The sequence below is a fragment of the Cherax quadricarinatus genome, chromosome 6, assembly GCF_038502225.1.
Source record: "Cherax quadricarinatus isolate ZL_2023a chromosome 6, ASM3850222v1, whole genome shotgun sequence".
NCBI lineage: Eukaryota > Metazoa > Arthropoda > Malacostraca > Decapoda > Parastacidae > Cherax > Cherax quadricarinatus.
Genome location: NC_091297.1, coordinates 15430235 through 15445338, shown reverse-complemented (window position 1 = coordinate 15445338; position 15104 = coordinate 15430235). Strand labels below are relative to the sequence as shown.

Genomic DNA, 15104 nt, shown 5'->3' with positions numbered 1-15104 from the left:
TTTTCCATCAAATTTCATACTTTTGGCGTCATTACCATCAGGAAAAGATTCTCTATCGTTTCACAAAAAAAATATTTTTGTTGAATAATGATGAATTTCTCACTGCCTCGGTGGGAAATGGCAAAAATGTGAACCAGATAAAAAAAATGCCGATGTGGGAAATGGCTTGAGACCCCTTTTATTAAATCACATGACTGGTTTAACGCTTTCAGGGTTGAGACCCCAATCTCATACTTGCTCTCAGGGCCAAAGAATTTAAAACAAAAATTTATTTTTTCTTATGAAATGATAGCGAATCTTTTTCTGAAGGTATTGAAGCCAAAAGTACGAAATTTGATGGAAAACTTATGGACTTATTCTCTCGCAAAGTTGGTGGTCTCAGCCATATTTACACACTGGTGATTTTGCCTACTCTTAGCTGTATGTTTGGCCAATCTATTGTTCCAGTCAACCAAACTCATAGCTATTTCACTATTATTCCTTCTATTCTATCAGTTGAGTACAAGAAACCTCCCATTTACTTATTTCAGCTACCCAAAAAAGTGATCAGAAATTGAAAATTTGGCTAATTTCACAAAAAATAAAAAAAAATACCAGTTTAACAATAGGGTCCAGAATAAATAATGTAGACATTCCTGGCACTAACTAAAGAAACATTTCCTGCATTCATTAGTTACATCTCCAGGCCTCTTCTACGTTATGCTTGCTTTCCTTTTTGAATTTTTATTCACACAGAAAATAGATTTAATGTTATGCAAACTATTGCATCATTGTAATAGTTGTCAGTGCATTCCTAAATGTGTATTACACCCACCATTTGGATATGTATTGGATAATTGACTTAATTTGTGTACTCTGGAATATCAGCAAAATCGAACATTTCTGCTACTTTGAGTTCAATTTCAAGCTGCTTTCAGTCCTGAAACCAATCATCTCTATTTCTGTAATATATCTTCCATTCTATTAAATGAGACTAAGAAAGCATGAATGCAACCATAAAACATGTTAAATTACACTGCAAAGTTGCTGTTTTAAGCCAAAAATGCAGTCGCAGTTTTTCCCATTGTGCACTGCTTGCAGCAGGATTTTTTTTTATATGATGAACACTTACTTCATAGACCCATTCTCTCATATCTAGGCCCAAATTTACCACTCACAGCTAATCTGAGTAAGCTGAACTCATGGCATAATACTATGAGACTGACCCAGGCTTCAGAGCCATAGAACAATGGGACCTATCCTGAAAGGGTTAATATGAATATTATGTAGAGAATATGAAGGAAAGACATTAAAAGTGTGTTGGAATGAAATATATAATTCAGAGATTGGAGGAAAGGTTGTTGAAAGGATTGTGACATTGTTAAAAGGTGGAGGAAGATCAGGAGGGTGTATTTATCTAGGGGTGGATGGAAGAATGTGTAGGGGATTTTCCAGTAAGGGTGTGAAGGAGGTTTTAAGTGGTAAAAGCTTAAACAATCAGCAGGCATACATGTGAGTATATTAGATTAGAGTTAGTGAAGATAAGCAGTCTTAAAGATTTAATAAAGTGTTGGACTGTGAGCAAGGTAACATCCTTGAAGGGTTTATGGGAAATTGTTTAACTGGACTTTGATTCTGGAAGTGAAAAGTAAAGTACCAATATCTGTACTCTGAAGGATGAATGGGAATGCTTGTTTGACAGGTCATTTGAATTGTGATATTCATGAATTTCTGGGAAGGCAGTAATTGAATGAGTGATGGTGAATGTGTTTCCTTCTTTTGGGTCAATTTTCCTTGGTATGAAACATTGTGGTTAAAAAAAAAGTCTAATGATCCTCCAAATCATAGCATTGACCCATCATTCAGAGTACATGCACAGAAACACCAGGTTACACCACGGTTGATCTTACCGAGTCAAGCTAAATCATGATGCAGTATTTTATTCTGCATGTTTTTTTCATTTTTTAATTTAATAACTTTTTAGTATTGGTGCAAGTTTGGCGAGATCATATTTATTGGTACAAATCCTAGATATATATCTTTAAAAAATGTATTATGCAGTAAAATGCAAATAAATTGTTTTAATTTCTTAAGAAAATTTTGTTTGTACTACGAAAAATTCTTTTAAATATTTGTTTTCCTCAGCTGTTGGTTCCACTACCTTAAACAATCCTGCTACTGAGACAGTTGCAAAAATTGCAGAAGCTAGCACTATAACAAGTACACAGCAGCCTAAGGGACCAGTAGAGGAAGGATTTACTTCTACTCCTGAGTTTTGGTAAGTAAGAGGGAACATTTCATTTTTCTTATACAGGAGGGCCCTGCTTATGTGGCAGGTTAGGTTCTAGGCTACCACTGTAAAGCAAAAATTGCCATAAAGTGAGTCAGCCTTTTTTTTTTTTCTTTTAAATGCGTATAAATGCCTGATAACATGTTTACACTATCATATATTAAGTTAGCAGTAGAAAAAAAATGCACATACTGTACACTCATTACTTACCTTAAAATATTTGTAGTCTTAATGTAGGGTGAGAGGTGAGTATGGTAGACTGTGGATTACCATGGTAGTTACATCCTTGAAAATGCTCTGTATGACAAATCTGTGTTAAAGGAATTAGAGAACTTATGGGAAGAGTAGGGTTACATTCCTAGCAGCCCCAGAAAAATCCAAACTTTTTTTTTTTTTAGGTCTCCAAATCTTACAAAAATAAAAATGAGAATGCTTTTGCTGTTCATTGTCATGATGTACTATGTTTTTTTCTATTGCTTAAGGCTACAGATGCAACAGAAATAAAATGGCTTACCTTAAATTGTGGTTGCTGGTGTTTGTTGATGATTGTGAAGAGAGTGGAGAGGGATTCTATGGTCCTACTGGGCTGAGGTGGATGGTTGAGGTTCTGGCAATAAAGTCAATGGTTGTACTGGCATGTGCATAAATTGTGTAATGGATCTCTGGGCTCTCTTACCCTGCAGTACATTGTACAGCTGATGGTAAGGCATCATCAACTTTTCTAGACCCTGTTTCAGAGCACTGTTTATAAATTTGTTAGGGTCCTCTTCAGTGAAAAAGGCTGCAGCCCTGAGAGCAAGTTTCAAATCAGGGGTTCTGACCCCTGATTTGTGGTGCACTTAGGAGTCTGTGGAGACAAAGAACTTTGTCTGTGGAAGCAAAGAGGGGAATATATGAGAGTTATACCAACACTTTTATATGGGTGTGAAGCATGGGTGATGAATGTTGCAACGAGGAGAAGGCTGGAGGCAGTGGAGATGTCACATCTGAGGGCAATGTGTAGTGTGAATATAATGCAGAGAATTTGTAATTTGGAAATTAGGTGTGGGATTACCAAAACTATTATCCAGAGGGCTAAGGAGGGGTTGTTGAGGTGGTTTGGACATGTATAGAGAATGGAACAAAATAGAATGACTTCGACAGTGTATAAATCTGTAGTGGAGGGAAGGCAGGGTAGGAAAAGTTAGAGGGAGGGGATAAAGGAGGTTTTGTGTGCAAGGGGCTTGGACTTCCAGCAAGCATGCGTGAGTGTATTTGATAGGAGTGAATGGAGACAAATAGTTTTTAATACTTGACGTGCTGTTGGAGTGTGAGCAAAGTAACATTTACGAAGGGAGTCAGGAAAACTGGCCATCAGGACTTGAGTCCTGGAAACGAGAAGTACAGTGTCTGCACTCTGAAGGAGGGGTGTTAATGTTGCAGTTTTATAACTGTAGTGTAAAGCATCTCTCTGGCAAGACAGTGATGGAGTGAATGATGATGAAAGTTTTTCTTTTTCGTGCCACCCTGCCTTGGTGGGAATCGGTTGATGTGTTAACCCTTTCAGGGTTTCCGATGTACTAGTACGTTTTATGCACCAGGGTTATTGACATACTAGTACACGTAAATTCTAGCACCTTCAAATCTAGAGAGAAAGCTGGTAGGCCTACATATGAAAGAATGGGTCTATGTGGTCAGTGTGCACAGCGTAAAAAAAAATCCTGCAGCACACAGTGCGTAATGAGAAAAAAAAACTGACCATGTTTTTGGTTTAAAACAGCGACTTTGCACCATATTTTCGTATGGTATTTATGGTTGTATTCTAGTTTTCCTGGTCTCATTTTATAGAATGGAAGACATATTACAGAAATTGAGGTGATTTTGATTGGTTTCACAATGAAAAGTACCTTGAAATTGAGCTCAAATTAGAAGAAATGTTTGATTCTTGTCAAAGTTCAAAAGTAAACAAATCATACCACGTGTCCAATACACGTCAACTGGTGAGTCTAATATTCTTTCACAAGTGTGCTGATATTATTTATACCATTTCTATACTAATGCAGTAGTCTGCATAACAGTAAATCTTTTATTTTTTGTGAGAATAAAAATTCAAAGTGGAAAGCAAAAGAATGTAAAAGGGGCCTTGGGACGTGACTAATGAACAGAGGAAATGGTATTTTAGTGCCAGGAATGTCTGTCTTGTTTATTCTGGACCCTATTTGGAAATTGGCATCTTTTGAAATTTGTGTGAAATTGGCAAAATTGCCAAATTCTGACTACTTCATTGGATAGTTGAAATCAGTAAATGGGTGGTTTCTTGTACTCATTCGATAGAAAAAATGGAGTTCTAGCGAAATAGTTATGATTTTTGTCGACTAGTACACTGGAATTGGCCAAAAATAGGGCTCAAACTGGGCGAAATTGTCAATGTGTGTAAACATCGATGAGATCGCTAAATTCGCGAGAGCATAATTCCATAAGTTTTCCATCAAATTTCATACTTTTGGTGTCATTATGATTGGGAAAACATTCTCTTATCGTTTCATAAGAATTTTTTTTTTTTCCGAAAAATTTTCGACCCTGAGAACAAGTTTAGGAGAGGGCCTCTCGACCCTGAAAGGGTTAATAAAAATAATAAGGTTAGTGGACGAGTTTTGGAGTGTGTGTAAAGGTAGAAAGTTGAAAGTGAACATAGGTAAGAGTAAGGTGATGAGGGTATCAAATGATTTAGATAAAGAAAAATTGGATATCAAATTAGAGAGAAGGAATATGGAAGAAGTGAATGTTTTCAGATACTTGGGAGTTGACGTGTCAGCAGATGGATTTATGAAGGATAAGGTTAACCAAGGTAGTAGGTTAGTAGACAGTAACCACCTGGGGGGAGGTACTACCGTCTTGGCAAGCGAGTGTGAAACGAAAGCCTGTAATTGTTTTACATGATGGTAGGATTGCTGGTGTCTTTTGTCTGTCTCATAAATATGCAAGATTACAGGTACGTCTTGCTACTTCTACTTACATTTAGGTCACTCTACATACACATGTACATGTTTATTTATACACACTCATCTGAGTTTTCTTTGATTTTATTCTTAATAGTTCTTGCTCTTATTACTTTTCCTTTTATATCCATGGGGAAGTGGAATAAGAATCTTTCCTCCGTAAGCCATGCGTGTTGTAAAAGTCAGCTAGAATGCCGGGAACAATGGGCTAGTAACCCCTTTTTCTGTAATAAATTACTAAAAAGAATAAGAAGAAAATTGTCAAAGTGGGAAGTCTGAATGTGCGTGGATGTTGTGCAAATGATCAGAAAAAGATGATTGTGGATGTTATGAATGAGAAGAAGCTGGATGTCCTGGCTTTAAGTGAAACAAAGCTGAAGGGGGTGGGAGAGTTTCAGTGGAGAGGAATAAATGGGACTAGGTCAGGGGTTTCTAATAGAGTTAGAGCTAAAGAAGGAGTAGCAATAATGTTGAAGGATAAGTTATGGCAGGAAAAGAGGGACTACAAATGTATTCAAGGATTATGTGGAGTAAAATGAAGGTTGGATGTGAAAAGTGGGTTATAGTAAGCGCATATGCACCTGGAGAAGAGAGAAGTGTAGAGGAGAGAGAGAGAGAGATTTTGGGAAATGTTGAGTGAATGCGTGGGGAGTTTTGAATCAAGTGTGAGAGTAATGGTGGTTGGGGATTTCAGTGCTAAAGTGGGCAAAAATGTTGTGGAGGGAGAAGTAGGTAAATTTGGGGTGCCAGGGGTAAATGAAAATGGGGAGCCTTTAATTGAGCTATGTGCAGAAAGAGGTTTGGTAATAAGTAATACATATTTTATGAAGAAGAGGATAAATAAATATACAAGGTATGATATAGCACGTAATGAAAGTAGTTTGTTAGATTAGGTATTGGTGGATAAAAGGTTGATGGGTAGGCTCCAGGATGTACACCTTTATAGAGGGGCAAGTGATATATCGGATCATTATTTAGTTGTAGCTACAGTTAGAGTAAGAGGTAGATGGGAAAAGAGGAAAATGGCAACAAGAAGCAAGAGGGAGGTGAAAGTGTATAAACTAAGGGAGGAGGAAGTTCGAGTGAGATATAAGCGACTATTGGCAGAAAGGTGGGCTGGTGCAAGTGTGAGTAGTGGGGGGAGGGGGTTGAAGAGGGTTGGAACAGTTTTAAAAATGCAGTATTAGAATGTGGGGCAGAAGTTTGTGGTTATAGGAGAGTGGGTGCAGGAGGAATGAAGAGTGATTGGTGGAATGATGAAGTAAAGGGTGTGATAAAAGAGAAAAAGTTAGCTTATGAGAGGTTTTTACAAAGCAGAAGTGTTATAAGAAGAGTAGAGTGTATGGAGCGTAAAAGAAAGGTGAAGAGAGTGGTGAGAGAGTGCAAAAGGAGAGCAGATGATAGAGTGGGAGAGGCACTGTCAAGAAATTTTAATGAAAATAAGAAAAAATTTTGGAGTGAGTTAAACAAGTTAAGAAAGCCTAGGGGAAAGTATGGATTTATCAGTTAAAAACAGAGTAGGGGAGTTAGTAGATGGGGAGATGGAGGTTTTGGGTAGATGGCGAGAATATTTTGAGGAACTTTTAAATGTCGATGAAAAAAGGTAAGCGGTAATTTCATGCACTGGCCAGGGAGGTATACCATCTTTTAGGGGTGAAAAAGAACAGGATGTGAGTATGGGGAGGTGCGTGAGGTATTACGTAGAATGAAAAGGGGTAAAGCAGCTGGAACTGATGGGATCATGACAGAAATGTTAAAAGCAGGGGATATATAGTGTTGGAGTGGTTGATACTTTTGTTTAATAAATGTATGAAAGAAGGGAAGGTACCTAGGGATTGGCAGAGAGCATGTATAGTCCCTTTATATAAAGGGAAGGGGGACAAAAGAGATTGTAAAAATTGTAATGGAATAAGTTTACTGAGTATACCAGGAAAAGTGTACGGTAGGGTTATAATTGAAAGAATTAGAGGTAGGACAGAATGTAGGATTGAGAATGAGCAAGGAGGTTTTAGAGTGGGTAGGGGATGTGTAGATCAAGTGTTTACATTGAGGCATATTTGTGAACTGTATTTAGATAAAGGTAGGGAAGTTTTTATTGCATTTATGAATTTAGAAAAGGCATATGATAGAGTGGATAGGGGAGCAATGGGCAGATGTTGCAAGTACGTATATGGAATAGGTGGTAAGTTATTAAATGCTGTAAAGAGTTTTTATGAGGATAGTGAGGCTCAGGTTAGGGTGTGTAGAAGAGAGGGAGACTACTTCCCGGTAAAAGTAGGTCTTAGACAGGGATGTGTAATGTCACCATGGTTGTTTAATATATTTATAGATGGGGTTGTAAAAGAAGTAAATGCTAGGGTGTTCGCGAGAGGGGTGGGATTAAGGGTGCAATATTCAATTATTCACGCGCTCTCCAAAAATAATCGAAAAATTATGGAAATTGAGTTATTCATACAGAAAAATAGCTTAACTCTTTGGCAACACAATGGTACAAGAATCAATGTTCTATGACGTTTCTACAAGAAATTATAGCCATTTATATCAGGTAAGGTGACGGCGATATGGGTAGAGTGTCTGCTCACGGCCCATATATTTTTTGGAATTTTTTCCTTGTTTTTTATCGCTTTTTCTTGCATTATTCTTTCTAGTATAATAACTGACTATTTGGCATCATAAAACAGTAGGCGGAGCTTATCCGTAGACTTAGAGCCAACCAGGCACCATATGGGAACGCTCGGCTCCAGAGAGTGCCAGGAGAAATCACTTCATTATTACGCTTATATCAGCTTATATATCAACTCTTCGGCTTATTTATCTATCAGAATTGATCTAATATGATATAATAAACACTATAAATAACATACAAACATGTTATATATTCTAGACTGAATAAATTAGGCCATAATATGGCGAGAATCCACCAGTAATATTCAATATAAAATTGTTACCCCTCGACTTCTTGTTGTATGACTTGGTCTTCAATGATAGAAAACGGTGTGTTGAAGAGGATAACTGCTCTAGAACACCAGTTTACTAAGAAATACACCCAAATGCGATTTTTGCGATTTTTTTTTTCGAGACGACAGGCCGGTCGGCGCTCCAGGCCAATATCTCGGAAGTAACTTATTCATTTATGCCGACATTTTCCGACGTTATTACTTAATTAAATGGAATAATATTCACAGAAATTGTAGAATAATGATTTCTCTATTTTCTAATGAAATAACTTTGGAAATATTCCAAATACTTTGGGAGTTATGTGGGAGTGAAAGGCAGATTTTTTTGCAACATTCCAAGTACTAACAAACTTTATTTTTTTGTGAAATAAAGATAAGACATTTAGAGGATATTAGAACATTAGAAATTCGTATTAGCATTGTTCTCTCGGCACCAAGTGTCCAAACAACCTTACATTGTCCCATATAGAAATGATTAGTGGGCAAATGGCATCTTCAGTAAATCAGTCATGTTTCAGTTGTTGTTTGAGGTATATTTTTGATAAATATTTTCAGGAAAGAGTGAAAACACTTTGTCTTGTGCACCAAAACTGGAGGAAATCCGACGGTAAACAACGGAGTATATGTTCATACGAATAGTTCACCCTTAAATTATGGGGAATCAAATACAAAATGGGAATTGACACAGTTGCTTTTTGCTGATGATACTGTGCTCATGGGAGATTCTAAAGAAAAATTGCAAAGGTTAGTGAATGAGTTTGGGAGTGTGTGTAAAGGTAGAAAGTTGAAAGTGAACATAGAAAAGAGTAAGGTGATGAGGGTATCAAATGATTTAGATAACAAAAAATTGGATATCAAATTGGGGAGGAGGAGTATGGAAGAAATGAATGTTTTCAGATACTTGGGAGTTGACGTGTCGGCGGATGGATTTATGAAGGATGAGGTTAATCATAGAATTGATGAGGGAAAAAAGGTGAGTGGTGCGTTGAGGTATATTTGGAGACAAAAAAACGTTATCTATGGAGGCAAAGAAGGGAATGTATGAAAGTATAGTAGTACCAACACTCTTATATGGATGTGAAGCTTGGGTTGTGAATGCAGCAACGAGGAGGCGGTTGGAGGCAGTGGAGATGTCCTGTCTAAGGGCAATGTGTGGTGTAAATATTATGCAGAAAATTAGGAGAAGGTGTGGAATTAATAAAAGTATTAGTCAGAGGGCTGAGGAGGGGTTGTTGAGGTGGTTTGGTCATTTAGAGAGAATGGATCAAAGTAGAATGACATGGAGAGCGTATAAATCTGTAGGGGAAGGAAGGCGGGGTAGGGGTCATCCTCGAAAAGGTTGGAGGGAGGGGGTAAAGGAGGTTTTTTGGGCGAGGGGCCTGGAATTCCAGCAAGCGTGCGTGAGCATGTTAGATAGGAGTGAATGGAGACAAATGGTATTTGGGACCTGACGATCTGTTGGAGTGCGAACAGGGTAATATTTAGTGAAGGGATTCAGGGAAACCGGTTATTTTTATATACCCAGACTTGAGTCCTGGAAATGGGAAGTACAATGCCTGCACTCTAAAGGAGGGGTTCGGGATATTGGCAGTTTGGAGGGATATGTTGTGTATCTTTATAGGTATATGCTTCTAAGCTGTTGTGTTCTGAGCACCTCTGCAAAAACAGTGATTATGTGTGAGTGAGGTGAAAGTGTTGAATGATGGAAGTATTTTGTTGTTTTGGATTTTCTTTTTGGGTCACCCTGCCTCGGTGGGAGACGGCCAACTTGTTTAAAAAAAAAAAAAAAAAGGTTAACCATAGAATTGATGAAAGAAAAAAGGTTAGTGGTGCATTGAGGTAACTGTGGAGACAAAATAATGTTATCTATGGAGGCAAAGAAGGGAATGTATGAAAGTATAGTGGTACCAACACTTATATGAGTGTGAAGCTTGGGTTGTGAATGCTGCAGTGAGGAGGCAGTGGAGATGTCCTGTCTTAGGGCAATGTGTGGTGTAAATATTATGCAGAAAATTCGGAGTGTGGAAATTAGGAGAAGGTGTGGAGTTAATAAATATATTAGTCAGAGGGCTAAAGAGGGGTTGTTGAGGTGGTTTAATCATTTAGAGAGAATGGATCAAAATAGAATGACATGGAGAGCGTATAAATCTGTAGGGGAAGGAAGGCGAGGTAGAGGTCGCGCTCGAGAAGGTTGGAGGGAAGGGGTAAAGGAGGTTTTGTGGGCGAGGGGCTTGGACTTCCAGCAAGCATGTTTGAGCATGTTAGATAGGAGTGAATGGAGACGAATGGTATTTGGGACCTGACGAGCTGTTGGAGTGTGAACAGGGTAATATTTAGTGAAGGGATTCAGGGAGACTGGTTATTTTTATATAACTGGACTTGAGTATGTACTGAAAATGGGAAGCACAATGCCTGCACTTTAAAGGAGGGGTTTTGGGATATTGGCAGTTCGGAGAATTATGTTATACATCTTTATGTGTATATGCTTCTAAACTGTTGTATTCTGGGCACCTCTGCAAAAACAGTGATTATGTATGAGTGAGGTGAAAGTGTTGAATGATGGAAGTATTTTGTTTTTTGGGATTTTCTTTTTGGGTCACCCTGCCTTGGTGGGAGACTGCCGACTTGTTGAAAAAAATATATATATTTTTTTAACCTGCTGGCTGTCTCCCACCAAGGTAGGGTGACTCGAAAAAGAAACACTTTCATCATCATTCACACTATCATTGTCTTGTCAGAGGCATGCAGATACGACAGTTTAGATGTCCTTCCAAACAGCAGATACCCTAAACCAATCCTTTGGAGTGCAGGCTCAGAACTTCCCACCTCCAGAACTCAAGTCTGGCTAACCAGTTTCCCTGAATCCACCTTGCTGACACTCCAACAGCTCATCAGGTCCCAAAAACCACTTGTTTCCACTCTTACCAAACATTCTTGCACATGACAACTGGAAAAATTGTTCAGAATTTAACAGCTCGGCCTTTAGTCACTGTACTAGTACTAATAGACATTGCTGTTTCCCTAATTGTTTCATTTTGTTCCTCAGATTGCCTGATAACTTTTAATTCTACATTTATACTACTGCATTTCTTCCCACAGGTACCATCATTATCCAGAGCTAGAAGCATTCCTTGAGAAATTAGCACAAAAATATCCAAACCTTGCCCAGCTATATTCTGTAGGATCAAGTGTTCGAGGTCGGGAATTATTTGTCTTGGAGATATCTGATCATCCTGGAATTCACGAACCTGGTTAGAATATATTTTTAATTTAATCTCTTTTTAAATTGCCAATATGTAAATATACTCCTATCCAAGTTGAAGGTATCTTTGAATGTTTGCTGTACTCAATGAGTTGATGTGTGGAGGTCAACTCTTAGTCCCTGGAACCATCTTTCATCTTACAGTTGACCAGTGTGGATTCTGTCCACTTGACATTTTTTAACACCCTGGCTGTCATGCACCAAGGCAGGGTGACAAAAAAAAAAATCACTATCATTCACACTATCACTGTCTTTGAAGAGGCATGCAGATACAACAGTTCAGATGTCATTCCAAACAGCAAATATCCCATCTCCAGGATTCAAGTCTGGCTAACAGGTTTCCCTGAAACCCTTCACAAAATATTACCCTGCTCAGACTCTAACAGTGTGTCAAGTTCCAAAAATCATTCGTCTCCACCCACTCCTACCTAACATGCTCACACATGCTTGCTGTATGTCCAATCCCCTTGCACACAAAACCTTTTTTTACCCCTTCTCTCCATTCTTTTCTAGAATGACTTCTACCCATCCTTTCCTCCACTACAGATTTATACTCCCTCCAAGTCATTCTATTTTACTCCATCCTCTCTAAATGACCAAACTACCTCAACAACTCTTCCTCAGCTCTCCACATCTAATAATTTCCATGCTACGAATTCTCTGTATAATATTTACTTCACATGTTGCCCTTAGACACATCTCTACTGCCTCCAGCCTCCTCCTTACTGCAACATTTACAACCCATGCCTCACACCCATATAAGAGTGTTGGTACCACTATACTCTCATACATTCCCTTCTTTGCCTCCATGGATAACTTTCTTTGTCTCTACAGATACCTCAGTGCACCACCCACCTTTTTTCCCTCATTAGTTCTATGATTTATCTTGTCCTTCATAAACCCATCCACCGACAGGTTTACTTCTAAATATCTGAATATGTTCACTTCTTCCATACTCCCTCCCTCCAATCTGATATCCAGTTTTTACTTATCTAAATCATTTAATACCCTCATCACCTTATTCTTATCTGTGTTCACTTTCAACTTCCTTATACTATTTAATTTTTGTTCTGTATAAAATTTTCTTCTACCACATGGTATTGCAGTTTATCCCACAATTTTACAACCCTAAGTCTGAAGATGCACTCCACAACATCCCTATAACTCATTTTTGGTTTTTAGCTTCCATCTATGCCTCTTTGTCCTTGTTCCTGTCACTTCAAACAATTTTCTTTTAACCACCCTGAGTATTTTGTATGCCATGGTCATATCTCCAGTCGTTGTTTTCTCCTTTGAGGTCATTAGGTTCATTTCCTAAATTTAGCCTCTCATATTACATCCCCCTCAGTCCCATAACTAATCTGACTGCTAACCTTTGTATTTTCTCAAGCTTAAGTAATTGTCCTGAAATGGACTTCATGTGGGTGCAGCATACTTTAAGATGGATTTGTCCTATGTCATGAATAATATTCTAAAGCTTTTTTTTTTTTTTTTCTTTTTTTTTTTGTCCCTGAAAAGAGTTCTGACATAGGCCTATATATTTTTTATTCTTTTTATTAACACATTGGCCATTACCTACCAAGGATGGGCAATTCAAAAAAGAAGAAACACTTTTCATCATCATTCACTCCATCACTGTTTTGCCAGAGGTATGCCTACACTGCACTAAAAAATCACTGCAACACCCCTTCTTCAGAGAGCAGGCACTGTATTTTCCACCTCCAGCTAACCAGTTTCCCTGAATCTCTTCATAAATGTTACTTTGCTTTTGCTCCACCAGCCCATCAAGTCATAAAAACCATTCATCTCCACTCCTATGTAATACGCTCATGCATGCTTGCTGGAAGTCCAAGCCCCCTGCACACAAAACTGCCTTTACCCCCTCCCTCCAGCCTTTCCTAGGGGGAGCCCTACCCTGCCTTCCTGTACCCACCATGTAAGTTAACCCACAACAATAAAGAAACTACCGAGTGCAGTCTAAATAATTGATTTTTTCCTGTTTGTGTTCATTTTGTTTCAGAAGCAAACCAATCTAAATATTGCTCTTGATCATGCATTCTACAGTCTTTAGTATGGACTGTTTTTCTTTCCCCCATTTATATTACATGATACTTCATTAAATTCCATCACCCATCACATCATTTGCTTAATTAATCAAGGTTGTCTTGTATGGATTTATAATTATTTTTTACTTTTTTAGTAGTTTTTAGTCATCCATAAGCAAGTTCATTTAGTTTATTAATTCTGACAAGTCATTTTTATAAATCAGAAACATTTTTGAAGTACAGATCCTTGTGGGATCCCACTACTGACACTTATCTCTCTTTGCAATTTTTTTCTCCCAGTACTTGACATTTTCTTTCAGACTAAAATTTGTTGTCTTTATTTTAATGATTTGCTTATTATTCGTCCTCTAGTCTTTCATGGGGAACAAGATGAGAAGAATGGAAATGTTTACAGTGTTACAGAAAGGAACCTAGAACTTTAATTTTATATTTTTCGGCAATGCTGGAAATGTGCAAATAATTTATTTAGCAAAGATATAAAACTATCAGATAAAATTATCTTTAGTTTGCATTTTGAAAGATTTTTGTATGTATATTTATTTTACCTTAAGATGTCTTTTTATATAATTTCATTAATAAAGCTAAGTTTACGGTATCAAATATTTTGTACTTATTGTTGCACAGGGGAGCCGGAGTTCAAATACATTGGTAACATGCATGGAAATGAAGCAGTTGGACGTGAAACCTTATTGCTGTTGATGCAGTACCTGTTAGAGGGATACGGCACTGATCAACGGGTTACTAATCTCGTTAACAACACAAGAATTCACATCATGGCTTCCATGAACCCGGATGGGTTTGAAGCTGCCACAGAAGGTGAGTGTTAAGTTTACACAGTGTGTGAGGCTGCTACAGAAGGTAAGTGTTAGGTTCACACAGTGTGTGAGACTGCTACAGAAGGTAAGTGTTAAGGTCACACAGTGTGTGAAGCTGCTACAGAAAAATGTTAGGGTCACACAGTGTGTGAAGCTGCTGTAGAAGGTAAGTGTTAGGGTCACACAGTGTGTGACACTGCTATAGAAGGTAAGTGTTAGGGTCACACTGTGTGAAGCTGCTACAGAAAAGTGTTAGGGTCACACAGTGTGTGACACTACTATAGAAGGTAAGTGTTAGGGTCACACAGTGTGTGAAGCTGCTGTAGAAGGAAAGTGTTAGGGTCACACATTGAGCCTCTTTATTAGTGCCCGGTCAAAATATCAGTAAATTAGATTAATTTTCAAGTGAAATTTTGCAGTGTCAGTGAAATTTTACATAAATCTCATGAGAAGTTATTTTATTCTCTTAAAGCAACAGTCACACACTGATTTTAATTATTTTATATTAAATTATATTTTCTCTCTTAATGTTTTCATTTGCTCTTGATATTGTGTAGTTTTGATTAGGGATCTGCAGAAGTACTGTATTTTATGGCATCAGAGACATCTTTGAGACCAAAGGTTATGTTGCTCATAGGTCTCAGCCTAAGCCTAAAGAATGTGTTGATAATAAATAGTAACCTAAACTCCTGTATATGACCCAATAGTGAATTGTGTAAATTATTTTGTATAAAACAATAAATAACAAAAATAATTA

General features: G+C 37.8%; 1 protein-coding gene across 6 annotated transcripts in view; it reads left to right on the top strand.

The window, feature by feature from the left end:
- The window catches only part of LOC128694145 (carboxypeptidase D), a 346813-nt gene that overhangs the window by 90986 nt on the left and 240723 nt on the right, over window positions 1-15104 (top strand). For all 6 annotated transcript variants that reach the window (XM_070080625.1, XM_070080611.1, XM_070080597.1 and 3 more), the window contains 3 exons: window positions 2125-2257; window positions 11304-11455; window positions 14157-14348. In XM_070080625.1, the coding sequence (XP_069936726.1) occupies window positions 2125-2257; window positions 11304-11455; window positions 14157-14348 (477 nt within the window). The remainder of the gene's footprint in view (window positions 1-2124; window positions 2258-11303; window positions 11456-14156; window positions 14349-15104) is intronic.